The 21,968-nt window shown below is 44.9% G+C and overlaps 1 protein-coding gene across 4 annotated transcripts in view; it reads right to left on the bottom strand.

The window, feature by feature from the left end:
• REEP1 (receptor accessory protein 1) overlaps positions 1–21,968 on the bottom strand; it is a 60,065-nt gene that overhangs the window by 9,823 nt on the left and 28,274 nt on the right. For 2 of the 4 annotated variants that reach the window (XM_052681416.1, XM_052681419.1), the window contains exons 4-8: positions 21,293–21,413; positions 19,591–19,704; positions 12,779–12,829; positions 9,298–9,466; positions 3,743–3,778 (exon numbers count right to left, since the gene is read on the bottom strand). In XM_052681416.1, coding sequence (XP_052537376.1) covers positions 3,743–3,778; positions 9,298–9,466; positions 12,779–12,829; positions 19,591–19,704; positions 21,293–21,413 — 491 coding nt within the window. The remainder of the gene's footprint in view (positions 1–3,742; positions 3,779–9,297; positions 9,467–12,778; positions 12,830–19,590; positions 19,705–21,292; positions 21,414–21,968) is intronic. The other 2 variants (XM_052681417.1, XM_052681418.1) reach the window with 2 other exon arrangements.

Here is a 21,968-nt window from a genome sequence, read left to right as displayed (position 1 = left end):
GTACTTCTCCAACAGTTTTCATTGCCAAACCAAGAAGTTAGAAGCAGCCAATCTACCAGCAAACGCTGCCCAGGGGCCACAAAACAGAGGCAGACAGAGGCTTGTCTTTCCAAAGCTGAAGTCAAGTGCAACCAAAGCAAACAAGTCTATTCACATCATCAACAAAGTCACTGGTTAATGAAAACACATCCCACAAATGATTAAGTTGTTAAGTGCTAGTCTATTCCAAACACCTCAGAAGAAAACTCATGCAATCTTTAACACTTACATCAGAGTCCCATAATATTTACATAGAGAAAAGGAAAGAATAAACTGTTAGGGGAAAACATTTGGATGTAGAAGGGGAAGGAACATTGTTTCAGAGCACAGAAATTCTCATCTTTGCTTTCAGAACATCTGTGGTTGAACTGGAGTTTATTAAACAACAATGAATGTTTGAACTTTGTTGCTGAAGTGGAAATGTACTTAAATGTACTTAAATGTACTTAAATGTACTTAAATGTACTTAAATGTACTTAACCTACTGATTTGCTATGAAAATTTTTCCTTCCCTGACATTACTAAAATAAATATTAAAAACTCCCGAGTTGCCATTCAGAGGTACTGCTGGAAAGTGATGCAAATAATGCCCATAAAAATATGATTCAGCATTTAGAAGGAAAGTTTTAAGGAATAAAATGCTTACAGCAACAGAAACTGGTTGTCTGGTCTTTGAGCTCAATGAGAAAAAGGTAAAGAAGTGTGTAAATCCCTAGCACAAGAGATAGCAGCAAAACTGGCTACAAGCAAAATGGTCACCTAGACCATTTAATTGTTTTGTTCAGGGATGTATGAACAGCTTTCTTGGTGAAAAGTCAATTCATTGTTAAGAACACTTTCTGCTAAAAGAATCTCATGTGTGATTTGCAGCATACCACAAAGGAGTTGGATACATCTAATGTACCAGGAGGGTGATTTAAAACACAGCTACATGAGCATCCCATGAAGGTCTTCGCTGAGCTCTCTGCTGCTTGTGTGATCTGTCAGCTTGTCTTCAGGGTGACAGCCACGTGTGGGAAAGGGCCCAACATTATTTTATTAGAAAAGCTCTAATAAAATAATGCTCCTAGAGGCTTTGTGCTGCAACATCTTGTGCATGGCTGACCGAACACCTCAGCTAAGCTGCCCATCAGTCACTGCTGAGCTGCAGTTTTAAAGGTGCACGTCACTGTATCAGTCACATAAGTGCACATTCACAAACCAGTCTCATTTGTCTCTAATGTCCTCACACATTTCTTACTCTGCCTGAAATCATTACTAAACTCCCCCTCAGATGTGTGTAGCCATAACGGTTCTTGTGATACACAACAAATTTTAAACATCTTTGAGATATATTTATTCTCTGCAAAGTCTAAAACTGCTCCTCTCTTTCAGCCATGCCACACAGTCTTTGCAACAGCACCTAAGAGATGTTAACTGAGATAACAGCACTGAGCACAGAAGTTATTTCTTAAATGCAAGTCCCAGACAAGCTTGCTTAGCACTGAGCAGCAGTTAAGCATTTACTGGGCACTGCCAAGAGACAAACAAATCCCTGAAGGTTTTCCCTTTGTCCTTCCCGAAGGGGAAAAAGAACACTTATGTAATTCTATCACTGTTCCATCGTCATCCTCAGGGTGAACAGCCTTGAACAGAGATGTCAGAAACTTGAGTAAAGACCTGGGAGAGTTCTGTGAGCACAGATCATGGTTTTTTGACAGTAAGGGTGATGAGGCACTGGCACAGGTTGCCTGGAATGGTGGTGCATGCCCTGTCCCTAGAGACACTCTAGGTCAGGCTGGATGGTGGTTCTGAGCTCCCGATGGAGCTGTAGGTGTCCATGTTAATTGCAGGGGAGTTGGACTAGATAAGCTTTAAAAGCCCCTTCCAACTGAAATGGTTCTATGATTTGCCTCCGTGCATCATACTGAACTCACTGTAGCCTTCGGCCTCTGTACAGAAGCCCATTCCATGGCACAAGGAGACTGCATCTTCATGAACCCCCTGCAGTTTGGCCCAAATTAATTTGTCTGTGTCCAGTGCCTCCTTCAGGATATTGCCCAGGGAGCCGGGAGGGCAGCTTTTTGCTCCCACCAGCCTGTGCTCTCCTAAGAGCTGTGGGGTTTTAAGGGAGACATTTGAGTTTCACCTGCAAAAACATTAAGGCAACTGCTCCTGCCACAAAGGCCTCATCAAGGCTCTGAGGCAGCCTTTAATATCCTGCTTGAGGTTAGGCTTGAGTATCTGCCCTTTTAGATTATAATCTCTTCAGGACTGAGTACTTCTAATATTTGCATCCTGCAACTGGCTTCACAGAAGTTGGTATGAAAGAAAGATCAGTGCCAATAGATTGGAACAATTTAGTCCAGTTAAGCAAACTTTGTTTCTTTCTTTGCAGCTTTGAGGAAAAAAACCTTCATGTTACGTAGTCAGGGACCTGCCCTCCAAGATCCCAAAGCTGCACTTAGTAAGGAGCATGTAAAGGGCACGCCATTGTCTGCAAGTGCATTAATGCATGCATTGCCTTGGAGACAGAGAAAGGGCAGCCTGTGGGGGCAGAAGGAACTTCCTATGAGATGCAGCATATTGCAGCTGACACGGTCAGAGCAACTGGGTTAAGGAAAAAAACAGCAAAATAAAGCAATAGTAAAGTGTACATGAATTTGGGCCCAATTTGTAAACACATTGGTTTGACTACTGTGGTAGCATCATTAAAGGACCTCACCAAGTTTAATTCATGCCTATTTAGCACTTCAGGATTCAATGAATATTTTATAAATAACAGTGAAAAGTCAAATCCATAAAATTAGTTTAGGCTAAAATTAGAAGGGTGCTAATAAAATGCACTGTGAATAACAAGGAGTTCATGACTACTTAAACAGATACCACTAGAAGGAAGCTTCATTTTCCTGCACAGCAGCATGCTCACCCCAAATGTGAAAGTGCAAAGAGCTAGAAAAGAATCACAGAACCATAGGATCATTGTATGGCTTGGGTTGGAAGGGACCATAAATCATCTAGTTCCAACCCCAACAGCACAACAGGGAGGGTGACAAAGCAAGTGTGTGAAGCTTGGTTTGCCACCAATATAATGTGCAAGGAGACAGAGGGTCAGGCTGGGAGCTCCAGCCTCCAGGCTTTAATGCTGTACGCCTGGCTGCTCTGGAGGTGACATGAGCCAGCTGTGTTTTCACAGCAGTGGCTGCAGTACAGTGGCAGCACTGCGATCCTGAGTGCCTCTGCTGCAAAGCCCTTAGGGCTGTTTGCAGTATACAAAATAAACAGAAAGCACATGAGATGAGGGGTTTAGGAATTATGAAAGTCAGCTCCCACTAACACGAGACACTGCCCGTCTGGATTTCTTCTTCCTCCCTAAACAAAGGGTTTGGCAGCTGCATCCTCTGGCATGCCCAAACCTGAGGCCTCCCACTCCTTTCATCAGCCACTGGGACAAAATGCATCCTCTATAAGAGAAAGGACTGAGGTTTTTCTCCAGAGATAAACTCCCCAGCCTTGGGTCAGTAAGGTGAGCAGCACTGCAAAACTTGCCGTCAGCACACAACGCGGCTCACAAACCCACTCGTAGCCTGGCTGTCCCCTTGCTTGTTCCCCTGGTGTTAGGAAACCTGGTGAGTAAGAGCAGCAGGAGCAAGCCAGGCTGGGGAACACAGCCATGCCCAAAAAGTATGCGTGGATATCAGGGTGCAGGAAATCCAGCACTCACCTCTGAGGAGTCGGCATACTGAGCAACACGTGCACACTGAAAGAGGAGCTGAGCGTTAGGGACTCATCAGGGTAAGCTACCATTTCTCAGAAAGCACTGAGCAACTCTCAATCTCTGCTGAACAGCCCCAAGGAGGGCTTTGTGGCTCCTGTTTGCACAGAGATGATCGTCTCTGCTCACCATCACAAAGCACAGACCCAGCTAAGACTGGAGTACATACAGCTCCTGGGCTCCATTCTCAGATCACTGAACAGAAATAACTCCTGACAGGAGGGGAGCTTGGATAAGCAATGTGCAACACAGCACAAGTGGTTGTGTGATGTAAAGACAAGTTACAATACTGGGGCTTGCATTGCTACATGCCTGGATTTCCTTTTCTGTAGATTTAGATGAGATGTTTCCAAGCATTGGTGCAGACACTCGGGCAGCTTCTAAACAAATACATTCACAGAACCCTGATGTTCCTCAACCAGGAACATAGCAAGAAGTTTTGCAATGGATTATTAAGAATGCAGATAACCAAGGGAATTGCACTGCACCCTTCAATGCAAATGCAGGTGATTCACAAACGTTCACAAAACTGTTATCTTCACAGCTTCACTTTGTGCTTCAGGAAACAGCCTAGAAACCATTCCTAGTTTGAGCCTCCTGTTTTAATCCTCAGAGTGGCACCAGTGACTCCAGATAAAAGGAGTTTCTGGAGCTAGAAGGGTTTGAGCTGTTTGTGATTTCTTTAATAAACATTATCCCTGCACTGCTGACACTGACAACTCTCCCATAGTTTCAACCTCTGATTTTATACAGAGGGTAACCAATCTCAATTTTCTGAAGGCTTGCTCTCTGAGACCATATGACATACGTACATGGGCTGTTCCTAGAGCTTTTCTGGTCAGCGGGGACAGTGCTGTCCAGGCACACGTTGAGTGCTGATACTTCCCAACCTTGCTCCATCCTGCTAAGCCTTCAGAGCTTAAGTTGGAAAAGCAAACTAAAAAAACAGCCCCGACTCTCTCCTCACAGAGGGGTGTCAGAAAGCACACTGCATATTTCTGCTTTGAGATCATTCCAGCTAAGAATGACCTCTGCCTCAGGAAAGCTCAAGCAGTAAGGGCATTCAGTCTGGGCAGTAGTTTCCTTTGTAGGGACACTCTGGGCACACTGTGTCACCTCCAGACACTGATGTCCTGTCAAGCAATGCAAAGCTGCTTGCTGAACTATGTCTCACTGGCTTATCCAAAATAAAGGCTGGCTTCCAGCCCCCTGCCCACACTGGGAGCTTCAGCAGACATCAGCAACCATGACACATTTTCATCAACTGTGGGATTGAGCTTTGAGACACAGTGGCCACCATCCCATTCTACCAGTCACAGTGTCACACTCACCAGCCATTGGAAAGGAACGAGTTTCATCTGCATTGTCAGGATACTTTTAAGGCAATAATACAAGGTTAAGAAGTACAAAAGCCCCACACTGTTAATACAGACACATCTGTTTATTTGGCACGTTTGCCAGAAAAACAGGATTGCCTTGAGAAGTACTTGGAAACACTGTTCTGGACCTTCAATTGCTCATCATGATGAACAGCCACACAACATTTACAGTTCCCCAATGAAAGGGACAGTTCTGCCTGGGGGAAAAGCACAGGTTGGAATACGCATCAGAGCTATAATATCATCAGGATGCTAAATTGAGAAATGCTGAACTAAGAGCAAAGTGAGAGATGAGATAAAGAGGACAGGTGGCTGGGCTGTCATGCATAGGGAGGGCGCTCACTGTGTTTCCTTGGCATGCACTGAAGAAAGGTGTGCATGTGCTTCACAGAAGCAGTGGTAATGCTTTGTGTAACACACTGTGTGGACACAAGTCATAGCAAAGCTGCCTTTGCCTCTTGTGTTGCCCACACGTGGCTTTAGATTGGGCGTGGGGAGGAGGAGGAGCACGGTCTTTCTGTGGGATGGGTGTGAATAGCTCAGGTGCCTGCCCCGCGGCTCAGCTGTCTGCACCAAAGGCTCGCTGAGCATCTCAGCTATTGCTCGAGCACTAGCACAGCTGCCTCAGCCAGAGTGCTGGTTGCAACTATGGGAGAAACAGCAAAAAGTAGGGCTCATTCCCCTTGTCTCAAAGGCAACTCTGGCATATCCTATGTCACAGCCTCATAAGACACTGTTCTGCAGACAAAAATAAACTGCTGCTGTGTCTGCATTTGGTACTGCTAACTAAATGCCAAGCTCTTCACACAGTACTTGCTGTCAAAAGGAAATTCAGGGAGTCACAAATCAATCTAAGCAGCACCAGTCACATGTTAAAAAATAACAGCAATGGAAATGAAAGTAGCTGAGTGGTTATTTAATGTAGTTGGAGTACAGCACAATGCTGCAGCCAGCCTTTGGCCAGAGCCAAAGCCCACTGCTGTTAGGAAAGTTGTCTCGGTGGGCTTGGAAGCATTCCCAGAGACGTGAAACCAGAACCCAAAGCACTCCTGGTGCTCACTGGGGTAGTGGGGATTTTCATACCAACAGAGCTGAGTTTCAGCTGTCTCTGTGCAGGGAAGGCAGCAGACCTCTCTCCATCTCTGTCTGTAGAAATCACTTTCTTTTCAATATCCCATATGCACAGTCATACAACAGGATGGGAAGCGAGTAACACTGAGTTCCCCTCCAGATCTGGCTGCATTTTCAATGCTCAAGGAATTCACTCAAATTGTAATCTAGACCTAAGGAGACAAATCTTGTCTTTGCCATATTGTTCTGAGTGAGGCTGACCTTCCAGGTACCATTTGTTCTGCAGCCAAGCTGACTTGAGGACTTTGCAGTTCCTCACCTCTTGGTTTCCTGCTATATCTCTCCAAAGTGTCTTAAGTTACTTTGGAGGGCAAACAACAGCAGTAATTTCCCAGGACACTGACCCAGCATCCACAGTCTCACAGCTCTGGGGCTGCAACAACCTGAGAGCAGGAGCAGCAGGGCAGCTCCCCACATGTCAGCAGATTCTGCAGTGAAAACTAGAGAGATCACAGACAGCTTGAGGAAATTACTTCTGATCTTCCCTGGGTGGTTTGGCTGCCTTTGGAGCACAGCTACACCACTTTCAGGATTTCTTCCCACCCACAACTCTTTATTACCAGACAGCTTGAATAGCTTCAGCAAGTCTGTTCCATGTCCTGAGGGCAGCATTTCACATCATGTTATCATAAGGCTCCTCTTCTCTCCTTTACACCACTGTTTGGCATACAGAGAAAATAAAGAGCCTGTGCTAGATGGAAAGCAAATCCTGCAGCTTTTGAGAATCCCTGATGGCCATATGAGAGAAATAAAGGAAGCTTTCAGGAGCACTATAAAAGCCCTCCCATGGGCAATCTGGGTGTGTAGGTATTCCTTCAACAGTGAGTGTGGATGTCCCTTAAAAATGACCAATGCTCACACATGCTCCTAGGCATGGGGATGTCAGGATCAAAGTAAAGAGTAACAACAGCTCCAGCAGTGCTTGGCTTCCCCATTGTAGGCTGGCTTTGGCCTAGCAATGCCTCCTTCCTCAAGCAAACCCCATTAGCACATCAGCACATCCCAAAGCACCTAGGCAAAATATAACACTTCAGGTTACTGTCCCTGCTGCAGTTACTGACATTATAAATGTGGACACTGACACTGAAAGCTGTAATTGCATACAGCTGTAATTGGTCAGAATGAATGGAGGAGGAGAGAGTGAGCAGGGAAACACCAGGATGAATGAATGACAGAAGAAGGGCTATGGGAATACTGGAACCCATATCAAATCAACTAAATCACAGCACACCCACATGCAGTGCCTCAGATGCCAGGATGGGGAAAGGAAGGACAGAATAGGAGAACAGGCAAAAATAAGGGACACTTTGGATGTCCAGAAACTTCTCAGAGGTAGTGATAAGATGGAGAACTACCTAACAAATAGCAACTGAGAAACCTTGCAAGATTGGGATGGATCTGCAGTCAGGACTGCGACACCGATCAGGTATTTTACATGTTTTGATCACTAATGTAAGGTGTACATAAGAAATCTTCTAAGATATACACCCTAAAATACATGAGAATCTTCTGTCACACGAGGCTTTCAGGATTTGGCCATAGAAAGTGCAATTTGTCCTGGTTTGCAGACACACTGAGGACGCTCCAGGTCACACCAGCATTTTGTACTAAAGCAGGGTCTGAACTCAGCTGTGATTCCCCCTGATCACCACATTGCCTCTCTCGCATATGCAAGACCTGTTCGCTCCAGCTTTCCCTACAAGCCTCCATAAAGCAGGATTTCTACTGCAGAAAGTGTATCAGTCCTAGCCAAGCTCTCTGCTAACTTTCCTAAAGCTGTTCCATGCATCCCAGCTCTTGCTGTCAGGCTTTCTCATGGCTGGTGGCTTCTGGGACCTTTTCAAGAAAGCAGTGATCTCCATCTGAGTCATCCTCAGTTCAAACGGGCAGGGGTATTTTTGCTGACTCTCTCTGATGTCAGACCAACTTACTGCCATTATCTCTAAAACAGGAATGTAAAGAAAAGTCTAATGTTTCACTGTGAGACAGTGGGGATTGCTGACATGGACATTTGTGTTATCTCGGGGCTTTGGGACAGGAAAAAGAGCCGTATGTCAGCTGTTTGGTAGCAACTGTCTATGCACATGCCCATATATAATATATTATATGCACATGTGGCACACTAATGGGCAGCATATTCTTTCTCTCCCTTGCTTTCACGCAAAATTCCAACTAAGCAAACACAGAAGGTGAAGCAGTGAGACTATGCTTGTCCCTATGCCTAGGCTTGGTGTGCAGCTCTCAGGGCCTCATACAGGCTGATAGATCCCACTCTTCTATATGCACACACACACACTAGTTACGACTGATCAATTTGCCCCTCTAGTCATTCTGACTACATACATAACTGTGCCCACACAAAACAGCACAAGGATTGGAGAGATCAGGACCATTCATTTTACTTAATTTGATTTAAAGTGAGTGCAAAAGCCCCTTAGTGATGCCTGTCTGCATTGGCTGCGAGGGGAGAAGGGCTCTGCAACAAGCAGGGTGAGGAACCTCAATGAAATAAGTAAGAGAGATGGGATGGATGGAGGGTTTGGAAGGTTTTCTTTATTTGTGTTTGAATTAGAGTTTTCTATTCTGGACATGAACACTATCTTCAGATCACTTGCCACAAATGAAAGCAAAATTTGTTAATGGTGTATACAGGAATGGATTTCATTCCCACCATGTTTCCCACCATTAGTGCCTCTCTTTGAAAACCTACCACTGATTTTAGCCCTAAACACAACTTTTCAGCTAGTGAAGGCTGATACTGGCTCCCTGCATGCACAAGTCCAGTCCTTGGTACCAGTCAGGAATAGTAACCATCAAACAATACTATTCTCTCTCTTTAAGTGCCAAGAGACTCAACAGTGTGTCTGTGTCCTGTGAGTTCTGGTATGTGCTGCCTGCAATGTCTGTTTCTATATATTCCTGCCAACTGCATGACTTCATTAAGCTGTGTGATATTCCAGACAACACAACACTGAAAATAACGCTGGCACTTACCTGAGCTGCCAGTGCCTTCCGATGCACTTCGGGATGTTTTTGGCTGGCTCTGTTTGCTACTTGTTCGTACAGTGACCGAAGGAGGAACAGTGCTGCTGCTGTCACCACGAATTGTTGAGAGATCCTGCATGCTAAAGCTCCTTAGTCTCTCAGACAGGGCCCCCTGTCCCTAGTTAAACAAGCAAGCAAATGACATACACAGAAGTTAGATTAGACAGTGCATTTCAAACACTCCTTCTCCCCGGCTCATTGAATGAAATGAAAATGAATGAAAGTTTGACCATTAGGACAACAGGGAAAGAAAAAAATTGCCTGCTCCAGTAACCTAGAGAGGATGTAAATGAGTGTTAAAAGCATCATTTTACTGTCTTTGCTCTTCCGTTTAGAGTGGTTCTGTGCACAAAATGTGATCATTTGAAACTGTGATGGAGAGCATCTCTGATTCTTCAACGCAGTCATTTGAACTTGGAGCAGCCTTGGGCACATCTGAAGGAGGAGGAGGATGTAGGAACTTTCTGGTAGGAACTTTTCTTCGATGATACGAGGTTCTTGTTTCAGAACTGCAATTAAATGGTCCACATCAAAATAATTTCCTTTTGAAGTTAATCCTCTATGATGACACTCATCCAGCAGTTCTCAGTCACACTAAGAATTTTCAGAGGACAGCACATTTGAAATTTGGATGTAATAAAAAGTTATTCTTAAAAGCAAATAATTATTCCTGTGCTTTTCTCATGCAGCTTAAGGAAGAAATAAACTCCTTCCATTTGTGTTGCTTTTCAGACTAGCTCTCAGTCAAGAGACAAAGACATTCCGTGCCTGTCCCTTAGTGAAATGGCATTGACATGCTGATGAACTGAGTTACCTAAAAGTACTGATTTACCAGCATCACTTCAGAAATTTCACAAGCAGAGTAATGAGAAATCAGTGCTTCTACCCTGTATAATTTCCTTAGCAACTTACTTTTAGGCACTGTAGTTAGACACAGCACAAGGTGCTTATAACCAAAGTTGCCGTGGCAACTTTCAGTCTCTACATTCAAGGAAATTGCTGGATCAGTAATATACCAACTTTTCTTCATAATAAGCTTCAGGCTGAAAAACCCTCTCAGGATTCAGACTTCCAAAGCATATCAGTTCAGCCACAGACAGGCTGCTCATCCCAGACTACAGCACTTTTCTACATCAGCAAGAACCAAAGAGCACATGGTGATAACTCCTTCAGTGCTGCACTGAAACATCATCAGTAGAAACACGCACCATTAAGCACAGTAAAACTGAGCTGTCCTTTGTAGGGCAGTCACCTGGTGGAGGCAGCCAGGAAGCCACAGTAGGGTTTTTTTCCTCAGTTTACTGAACATTTGGTGTCTTAACACCTCTCTGTGCATGCTCGGTTGGCACCATGATCAAGGCAATCTCAAACATCAGCACAGAGTGGGGGGATAAATGGACTGAGAGCAGCACTGCACAGAGGGACTCGGGGGTGTAGGTGGCAGAAAAACTGGACGTGAGCAGGTGATGGGAGTTGGAATTGGATGATCCTTGAGGTCCCTTCCAACCCAAACCATTCTGAGGCTCTTCAAATTCCCGCACTGCCGCCCAGTTGTCGGTGCTGATTAAAGGGGACACCAGACATTCTACCCCAGAGTCTGACTACAACAGCCAGCTCCCTAGCAAGAACTTGTTATGAGCAATCAGATCACTAGCTAATATTTTGCTGTTGCAGAATGACTGGACAAGCGAAGCTGAGGGCTTAGCAATTGATAAGCTGCTGTACCACGAGTGCTGTATTTCTCTTGCAACACCAGCTCAAATGTCAGCAGAACTCAAGCTTTTAGCCTCCTCCCAGCTGCTTTGCTCAGCCAGCTAACCCAAATAGCATTTCATTCCACAGAGCGATTTCTGTATGTGGATGTGAGTCAGATTAGAGATGAGATTCATGTCTCAGACCAACCTGGCAGGGAAGATGACACTAATACACTCTTTTGCATTGAAAATTAAGTTATTTTTTGCACTGCAACCTGTGATATAATGACACAGAATGATCTAAAAGCTTTAGAACAAGGACCTAATGTATGCTTCTCATTATTTGTTTTCTCAGGGAAGGAGCAGAGAAGGGCCAGACTGGAACAGGGCTCAGTGGCACTGACAGGACAGAAGACAAACACTAAAAAGCACATGGTAACATCACCTCCTAGTAAAGAACATTAACCCAGTGTTAACAGCCCAAGCCACAAACACTCACCCAACCAACATAGCCTGGAAGGATCAGAAATTTTGGTCCTTTCCAAAATCTGCAGTCAATATCATGACAGATACTCTAAAAGGCAATGCAACAGAATTACTTTGCCTCTCCAGAGTCCATCTCTGCATTCACACTGGAAACACAAGTTTTAAAAGGGAGGCGGACTTAAGAGTTGGAAAAAACTGAGTCTACATACTATGGAGTCATTCATAAAAATTCTTCTACATTTGTAGGTGGTTGTATACAGTCTCTAGGAAAATAAAGTTACGAACATAATCTTAAAATCTGCAATATATGTAACAAAGTCTCATTAAGTATAACCGAAATATAAACAATTAACAGTGTCTGGATTTCATCATATCTTCAGTTAGACCATCTGTAAGAATTCTGCAGACATTATTTAGGCTTCAGAATATCTTTTATAACTAGAAACTCCATTTTGCAGCTGAAACTGTAACAGCACAATGACTGGACACAAATCAGGAATCAAAAACTGCCAAGTCATGTAAGAGAAGCTTTCTGTTAATGCAGGATGGCACCTTCTAGCCTTTTGCGTTTTAGGATCAGTAGTTAATGGACAGGCAAGGGAACACTAAGTCACATCACTGCACTTCCAGCACAATACTAAACCTGTTAATTTTCTCCTCTCTCTTTGCTGTAACTCCTGTTACACAGTAGCAGACACGTCTGCATGCATATTACAGCTTCCATCCTGCAGACACTTGCTACCAGGGGCAGTGCATACTCCTAGGGCATCAGTTATTGCTACAGTGTCAGCAGGACTTCCCCAGCCACCTCTGTCAGAAAATGCTTGCAGAAATCCATCTTCACCTTTGGGCCAAGTCCTGGTCTCTCTAGCCCCACTGCAAGCCCAACCATTCTAATGAGATCACAGCAATGGGAACGAGGCTCACTCTGTCCATTAGTGAAAAAAAATAAAAGCAGACACGGCAGCTTGGCCAACACAGTAGCAACAACCTGGGTTAGATGGTTTTTCTGCATTCAGAGCTCCCTGCCTGACTGCTGGAGTCTCTTACTGCCAGCAGAGGACTTGGAAGGCATTTTGCTGGTGAGATCAAGGAGAGGCTTTTAAAGCTCAGCACATAGGATCTACCTACTGGAAGCAGAGCAAACAGCATCTGTCCCGAGACCAATCTCAGCTGAAAACAGCTCAAACTAGTCTTTTGCAAGGAGGCAGATGTTAGTTAGGTGTAAGCAGAAGCATTCAGCAGATTACCTGCCCTTTTTTCTGGTCCAAATACAAGTGTAAATGAAGTAGTTGAGAGACCTAGCAAGGGAAAAAAAGAGCCAATGTGGCAACAAACATAAAAGCTTTGAGAATAAGGTCGATTTGAAGCATAAGTAATCAAGGTGAGACATAAGCATGACACTGTTGTACAGGGACTCACACACACATAAAAAGCAGGGGCACCCACCTGTGAACTACAACTTTGAATGTAGATTCTCCCTTCCTCAGCTCTCCCAGAGAGATGGAGAGAACACTCCATAACCCCAGCTGACAGGGTGTTACCTAGCAAGTGTGTTTAAAGAGTTAAGCAAATCATCAACACAACAGGCTGTCACTCTTTGCACTTCACAGGTTCATCCCACGGGAGAGACCCCCAGTGTCTGACCACCTCTGTAATACACACTGACAGTCATTAAGAACAGACTGCACTACATGACTAACCTGTGACTAGTTTAGCACAGGATTAGGTCAGGGATGCTCAGGAGTCATTTTAGTCCAAGTGATTACCAGCTCTTCTGAGAAGTGGGGTAACACTGGGGAATTACACCAACAAGCATGTTTGCATGAAGAAGCTCACAGGGCCTGCCTGCAGAAGGCCCTGATAAGAGCAAAACCATTGGCTCTGTGGGCTAAGCAGAGGCTGGAATGAAGGGAGCAGTTGCTTCTGCCATTGTCAACCCACATGAATGCAGCTATCCTATAAACAGTATCTTTATGGCTTGCGTGCCATGAGAAGAGCTACAGAGTTTGGAGAGGTCAAACAGTACAGAAGACTCAAAGGGAAATCAGCTGACATTAACGTTGATGGTGGAAACTTAATTTCATCCACCCTTTTTGTTTGTGCAGTCCATTTCCTCTCTTGGGAACAGTATGAAATTGTGTCTCCCAGCCCAGCCTCTCAGGGTACTTTCATTGTTTGGTTCTGCTGTCCTGTGCATTCACTAGCTATTGTCTGCTCCTTGAGACATTAATGCAAGAGCCAACGAGATGAAAAAAACAGAACCAGCTGGGTGGATTGTACCTCTGCAGCAGGGACTGTATTTTGTTGATTTGGGGGAAAATCAGTTTTTTGAATCTGAAAAAATGTATTACACCACAACAGATACCATTCATGAAATAGTGATTAGTGGTAACACATGTTCCAAGAAAGCCTTTGTTGGGATAATATAGCTAAACCAAGAGATCGCTGGCTTTGGATCCCAAGTGAAGATCTTCTGAAGAAGGCTGCGTTCATAAGGAATGTGCTCAGCCCTTCTGAGATAACAGTAACAGGTGCCCTCCTGATTTCTGCAGCTCCTGGCCATATAAAAGAACAGGGCACACGTTATGTATGGCCGTTACAGATATGGTACCAAACAGACTGGACAGACTGTGCTATGATGCATTTGATAAGCAAAGAAACACTTTCTCTGCAATGTTGTCATTACAAAGATGCTTTATCCTTCCTTTTCGTAGGAAAGGAGGCTCCCCACCTCACTCTTTCCCAGTTCAAGTAAAACTGCAGGTCTCCACTGTCATGGCACAGAAGGCACCATTTCTTCCACAGAAGTCTGGACTCTAAACATTAACAGCTATCAATCATCATGGGAAATCAGAGAGCTAAATATTTCTGATTTCTGGACAGCTGCGCTGGTACATCAGCCAAGTACTTGAAATGAAGGAAAAAATGCTGTTTGACCAGTGAGGATAAAATCTAAGTGATCTTTGCTGTTTCTTCTCCTGGCTTAAAATCCAGCAAAAAATGGAAGACTTTCCAACAGATTTCCTGGGTTCAGGAAACCTAATGCAGCAGTGCTGCAGCCCCTATGGGGTGATGAGCCCAGAGGGAATGGAAGTGATGTTGCCAGACCTGTCAGGTGGTCTTGAGCTGAAGCAGTTTGGGAACTGCTGATGCAGCAGTTAAAGAGGTGGATGTGAGTACTGAATGCTTCCCCCTTCATCTGCATGTCTGGCCTTTTTAACAGATATCCAGAACGACTGCTAGTTCTGGCAGCACTGCAAGCCATATTTCACTACGCATGAAAGGCTCCTGGACTGTTTCTCATACTTATTAGGCATAAATGTCTTTTCATCGACACCAGTCATGCATGCCTGCACCTTCCACCTCGTTCATCATCTCCTGCCAAGGCTCTGTGCCCACTGCCAGCAGTGTGCTGTGCCCCCTACTCCCTTTCCTGAAGGCAGGCTGCACCAAGGGGCACACAACAGCAACAGCATCAGCTGCGTGCAAACAGAAGACCAAGGGAGTTATGTTATTAGAAATCTTGGACTTGTGATGGCCTGATGGCTGCAGGATGTTTTCTGCAGCTCTGCTCTGAAGAACAGAGTTGAGACTGCAATTTGAGGTGGTTAAGTAGTTGGGAGCAGGATTTGTCTTGTGGTAAAATTACACTGACCTGTTTGGCTGAATTGGTTTGTTCAGGATGAGGAATAAGAGAATATGATCTGGGAAATGAGGAAGATTTAAGGAGAATGGAAGAAGTTAAAAGCTGGAAGAGTGTAAAACTGGTGATGGAAGGGCTATGGAAACAGAGGAAGCAAAGGCAGAGCACAGCAGGCTCCGGAGAAGGGAAGGAAGGAGTGGAGAGTTAGCAACTGGGGACAGAGGAAGGCAGCAGGTGGTGGAAAGCTTGGGGTGACAGGTGGAAGATGAGCAACTGCTCCTATGGGTGTGCCAGAAGAGGCTGGTGCTGCCTCCAAGCCATCAGTACCACTCCTCACTGCAGTCACACACGTGTTTCAGCTGCTCTCATCAGAAACCACAGCACCGCCAATGAAAGGCCTGTTTGTGCCCAGGCTTCCATCTGATGGCTCTGCTGCCCAGCCAAAGCCTTGCACCTGCCCCACTGTCTGTGTCCCATAACAGCCCTGCTGCTGCTCTTTTTCTGCAGTGACAGCAGAGGGAAGGCGAGCCACTTAGACACAAATCAGGCTCCTTTTGTGCTTCTCTTCTGCTGCTGCAAGCTGAGCCGGAAAGGAGGTGATCAGTGCCCACGGCTCCTTGGGAGTGGGAATGGCTGAACTAACTGGAACAAAAAACATGCAAAGAGCAGCAAGATTTAATGCTTGGTCATCTAATCCCACCACTTAGCACTGACCCACTTGAAGTCACAGTGTGTGACAGATGACCAACCAATGAGGACAGGATTACAGAGCCCCAAATAAGATTATGCTCTTTAGAGGGGACACAGGCTGTTCGGGGTAGGGAAAAGATTCGTGCTGAGCACCTAGAAGGGGTAATAAACCCAGCTATCTAATGCCCTGTCTGCTTAGAGAGCATCAAAAATAGACTCTACTCAGAGAGAGAAAACACCCAAGTGAGCCAGCTGGGCAGGCTCAGGGTACTTGGGACACTGACAGCTCCTCGGCCTGTAAAATGAACTGGCACAGGTTTGTGCCAACATTAGCACAACTGTGGCTTCAAAACAAAACAGAGCCGTGGAGGGGAGCAGGAGGAGGGAGAGAGAGAAGCTTGTACTTGGCTAAGAAAGATAGAAAGGGGAAAGAGGTCAGGGAACAGAGATAAGGAAGGTGTGTGGCTGCGCTCAGCTTGCAGCTTCTTAGCCTATGAGAAACATCTAAGTAGCAGCCTGTCAGACACAAAGCACAATCAGAGAGCCAGCAAAATCAGAGAGCCAGCACAGCCAGTGCTGTGTTGTGGATTAAAAAATAAAACAAAAAAAAGAACGATGGGCTTCACACAAAGATCACGAAAGAGAAGAGATCGTGATGGATCCGGACCACTGGGAGCACAAGATGTCCCACACCATGGGACAAAGACAGGAATGGACAGGGCTGTGCACAGTGGGAGACATATCTCCAAGTACAGGAGGCTTTAGATTGAAGCTAATTTACTGAAAAACAAGTCTAGATGGAGCACACTTTTAACCTAGCATCTCGCTGTGTATTTGCCAGCAGAAGGTTCCCACTGCAATGTCTGAGGGTCTATTTCTTAATAGGAAATCATGTTTTCCTCATCCTTTAAACCAAGTGAAGAAGAAAAGAAGAGCAATCCTCCCATTTGCTGGTAAAAGCCCCGTTTTCCATGGCACCTGCAGGTGCTCAATAGCTCTGAATAGACGGCCACCTCTGTAGGTTACAGTTTTAACAGACCTGGTAAAGGCTGAAACCCAATGAGCCTCTTCAGAGCTCACTTTCCAATCTACACTCAACTCTTATCTCAGGCAAGCTAGATACCCTTAAACTCTGGCATAGGGAAAGTCAGGATAAGGCTTAGAACTACTATTCTCTTTTCTCTTCCCTGGAAACTTTCCTCTGAGGACAGCACTGCAGTTTGGTTTGGCATCTGTCAGCTCAAAGTGTTTTCTAGATAAACAATCACTTAAACTTCACTCACACAGGATAATCTGCCTCTGTTATACCTCCTTCTCAAGTGTGCCAGTGAGGGTGCTGACATACATTTAACAGCGGCTGAAAACCAGGACAACAGAAGCTGTCACCATCGTTCAGCTCTTGGAAACCATTCCCTCTGCAGCAGGGATAGCTAAATAGGAACACGACCACACCTGAGCCACTGCACCTCACATCCTGAATACTGGAGGCACCGCAGCTCAGCCCTCCTACAGTGGAACACATCAGGCTGAAAATCACAGTCACAACCATTCAACTTTCCCCTGCCCAAAATTTCAGGCTGAGAAGGGCAGGGACAGAAACTGCCTCAACCACTCCTAACTACTGTACCATGAAAGTGTAAAGGTATTAAGGGTGCGGTTCCATGAGCAGCACAGCTGAACTATCTCCTACTCACAACCAGGAAGGGAAGGTCTTGTTTTTATCTCCTCCACCCATACTCCTCATGATGCACTTCTGTCCCTTGTGTTGGCTCCAGCACTCATGGGACACACTTGTGGACTCTTCCACTTGGTAAGAAAAATGGTGCTCCCTTTCCTTCTCCTTATGAATTTGCATTAAAATGGATTAGAGCTAATGCAGAGAACCAAACAGCTGGTGCAGAGAAACCCAACAGGAGTGGGAGCAGCACCTCCATTTTGGAAAAGGAGGGCTGTTAGGCCACCTTACTCTGTCTGCTGAAACTGCACCCTGAGGAGCACAGAAGCAAGCAACTTGCCAGGGCTACAAGCTGAAGTGGTGAAGAAGTCAGGAATCACATTTTTCCTCAAGTATGCCGTAACTTAAATCTCAAGGTTGAATGAAAGGAATGAATGTTCCTTGCATTATTGTATAAATCAATCAATCTGATGACTACCTCTCCATCCTATTAACAGTACACTTCCCTATCCCCAGAGAAACATGCAGGAAAGACTCTCTTGGTCCAGCACAGGAAGCAATATTTTAACTGTTTACTCCCAAGTCTGACTGGCAGATGTTCCATACAGCAGTACCACAGAAGTCACAGCACACATGTTGGTTTCTTCCAGCAATGAAAGTGAAGCTTCATTATCTGAAACAAAGCAGTACTTTCCTTGTCTTCTCCATTCTGCCTGGTTTCCTGCTGCCACTAGAGCTGTATTTCAAGGCAGTGAGAATCTTAAGAGCAGTAAAGCAGTGTACCAGTAGAACTGAGCTGGGCTGACAGCCATAGTCTGCCCAATGCTTGGCAGTGGAACAGAAGGTAATTTTTGGCCTTTTTTTGGAGCAGTTTTTGCATATCCTTGTCACTCTGTGTGTATATGACATATCTCAGGGGCTCACACTTACATAACATCTTCTTCAATTCCACTTGCTTAATGGCCTATACCATATTTGGCCTCCCAAGGATGAATTATTCATTTTTACAGGAGATAAGGCCAGGATATGCTAAATGATGTGCCCAGGGTCATATGAAAAGCATTTGGCAGAGGAAAATAATTTCCTTCAACTCCCATTCATGCGTTTTTCCTAATGCCAGCATCCATCTTGCTCATATGTTTCCGTTACCCTTCTGTGAGAAACACTGTATTTGGCTGCATGAAAGCTGCATTTTTTAGACAAGTCTTGTTCCACAAGAGTATTGTTGCTATGCACATCTATCCTAAGCCGTGGTAATCCATCGCCAGAGAGCAGAACCACAATACCCAGTTATCAAGTTCTTGCACCTTTCATGCAAAGAAAGAGATAACAGCTATTTTCTGGTCCTGGCTCTAAGCCAGGAACGGAGCACAGGACACACCTCCTCAGATAAGACCACTCCTCCAGCATCTACTCATTCCCCAAAAGCAACTAATGTCACTTCCCATTCACTCTCACATAAGCACGTCCCCAGAGAATTACACACCAGGTATGTTATGCGTAAATCTGTCAGACAAATTTTCAGCCTTCCTGAACTTCTAGTCACAGGTACTTTCTGTTAGTATCTGGACTAGAGATCACTAGACTTTTCAAGAATGCAGCACAACAGATAACAAGCTGGGCCTTTCATTTCACCAGCAAGGTACAGACAAAAAACTACTTCCTAGCTAGGGTGCTGTGTTCGTGTTAGCATCATTCATGCCCTCACTTTGATAGAGAGAACAAAGAGTGCAGGCTGTGATGAACAGCACTGCTAATGTTGTCACCAGGGTACTGAATGGCATGGAAAATAAAAAAAAAGGAGGCCTGAAGCAGACCCTAGTTTTCATGCTGCGTTTACAACCTCATACAGGTTCTCTAAGCACCACATTTACTGTCTTCATCCCAAGAGGCACATCTGTGGCTGGTGAATAGGAAGCAGACTGGGAGGTATGATGAAAACCAGTGAGAGAATCCCTACCCCTGGTATGTCTCCCCCTCCACACCGTGGCTGTAGGTGGCAATGGATGTGGATGAGATGCTAATATCACCATCCTGACCCCCACCTTTACCTTGGAAGCTGCCATGACAGCTGCTGTGGCCGCGACGTTCAGGCCCCGCTTCCCAAAGTGCACGAGGGCATCGTAGCTCCGGTCTTTCGCCTGGACGAGGCAGTCATCGATCTCCTGTCACAGCAGACAATAAAACAAACAAAAAAAACCCCAAAAGAATGATAAGTTCAGCGTTCCCAGCCTCAAACTTGGCAAACTTTGTGGAAGTAGAAGTGCTCCCTTTCCCCTGTACTTCAGTGGAGAAGTTCATTTGCAAATGGGGAAGATTTGCAGGGGAGCAGTAGTCAGCTAGTAGTCAATAGTCAGCTAGTCAGTAGGGAGTCAGCTTTTGGGATCTCTTTATTCCATGAATGGAAGACTGAGATCCAAATTTGGAACATACTTGCACAGAGCAACCACCATGATAGGCGCTGGAAGCAAGGCAGACACATCTATCTGGAAAGAATGTGTCAGAAGCCATTGGCAGTCTATGGACTCCAAAGACAAACTGGACTGCTGCGTAGTGAAAAAGAAATGGCAGCATGATGCTGGTCAGCTGCAGTTCTACTGCCCTGGGTCCAGTACTGGTCCTCTCAAAAGTATCTGAGGTATCTGTGCATATCACTGCAGTGTCCATCTCCAAAATGCCCATGGAACTTATAGGCCTAGAGGGTCTGGATTTTAACAATGCACAATATGCAGGGACCTGTCCTTGTGCTCTCTTCCCCCAGGACACAGGGACTTATATGATAATGGATGACAACAACTTCCAGCAGTTAGATACTGGATATACTGGGTTAGTAGGAGCTGGAGACTGTAGGAAGCTGTTGGGTTCTTAGTGATTCCTGTTCTCATTCCAGATGAGAGGTGGTAACCCAAAATGCATTAGCACTACTTGTGAGAAGCATAAACAGAATTTCCCAGGAAACAAAAAGGGAACTGATCCTCACTGTTTCCCTTGGACAGGACTGAGACACAATTGTTCATGCACTGCCTCTGGCTTAAATAGAGATCTTTCACTGCCATGGCTGGCAACGTGGGAAACAGTTATTCACTTCTTAGTAGCTTGTATGTTGATATGTGACTGATAGCTATTCTTAGCCCATGTATTCATACAAGCCAGATGGATCTGCCTGACAATGTCCCATTCACAGCCATGGTAGTCTCCCAGGCAGGCAAGCAATTCAAGCTGTAATGTCTCCTCTGAAATTAACATCACAAACTTCAGCAGGACATTTCTTAGCCGAGACCTCAACACGCTACATGTCTTCAACATTCTGCACCTCTCCCAGTCAGGCAAGTGCTTGCTACGTCCCTTTCAGATAGGTTGGACTATTTGTCTCATTGCTGCACAGAGCTGGGTACGAAGTTAAGGAGCCCTGGCTGTCAGACCATGTTTCTCTAATCATTACATCCAGCCATAACACAGCACTTCAGCTATACTCAGCTGGTACGTGCAGAACAGCTCTGGAGGTATTATTATCCCCTCCCTCCCAACTTCTCAAGTGCACAAACATGAGCTAATATACACGAGTGAGCTGAACAGATGCCAGTATTTAGAAAAACAACCACCACTAAAAAACAAAAACACATCAACCAAAAAGAGAGGATCAACTGACAAAGGAAGAAAATAAGGAAATCTCAGTCCTTCAATGAAAATGAGTGGTATGAAGACCAGAGCAAACACAGAGTAGATCTGTTCTACCCAGGCACCTGTGATTACCTTTTCTTTTGAAGATAGAGTTGGGTGAACAAATTTCCTGTACAAGAGGCTGGAGCCTTTAGTGTATGGAGACAGCAGCCAAGCTACAAAAGCTATTTTGAGTTCATAGTAGAATGGAAACCTAAAAGAAAAAGAGCTATTAATGGCTACTCCCACTTTGGTGACTGCTCTTAATCAGAGACACTCAGCATACTGGCTGGCTCGGTTTAAGGCTTCTGTTTACCAAAGAATCCAAAGATCAAAGACATTAACTTACCTGCACACACATTGCAACTAGGCATGTGTAAATCTTTACTCAAGTATCAGAGCTGTTATTTAATGGTCTGGAAAATGATGGTCTGTTGTGTGATAAGAGGAGCTGTGTGCACACAATGAGCACAAATGCTGCCTTAATTGCATTTATTGTCCTTATGAGTGAACAGCAAACCAACAAGTCAGTATATCATCAATATACTTATGCATCTTTCATCTCTTTGCTTTTCTTTGCCTTTCTGCCCTGGTTTCAGCTGGAATAGAGTTAATTTCCCTTCAAAGTAGCTGGCAGGGTGCCATTTTGGATATATGATGAAAATACTGCTATTAACATACCAACATTTTAGCTGTTCCCGAGCAGTTCTTACACTGAATCAAGTACTTTTCTGCATCTTTGCTCTGCTGACCCACATGACCAAAGAAA

Source organism: Tympanuchus pallidicinctus, unplaced genomic scaffold (genome assembly GCF_026119805.1).
Source record: "Tympanuchus pallidicinctus isolate F22 unplaced genomic scaffold, pur_lepc_1.0 scaffold2, whole genome shotgun sequence".
NCBI classification, from domain to species: domain Eukaryota; kingdom Metazoa; phylum Chordata; class Aves; order Galliformes; family Phasianidae; genus Tympanuchus; species Tympanuchus pallidicinctus.
This window is presented reverse-complemented; position numbering and strand designations above follow the sequence as displayed.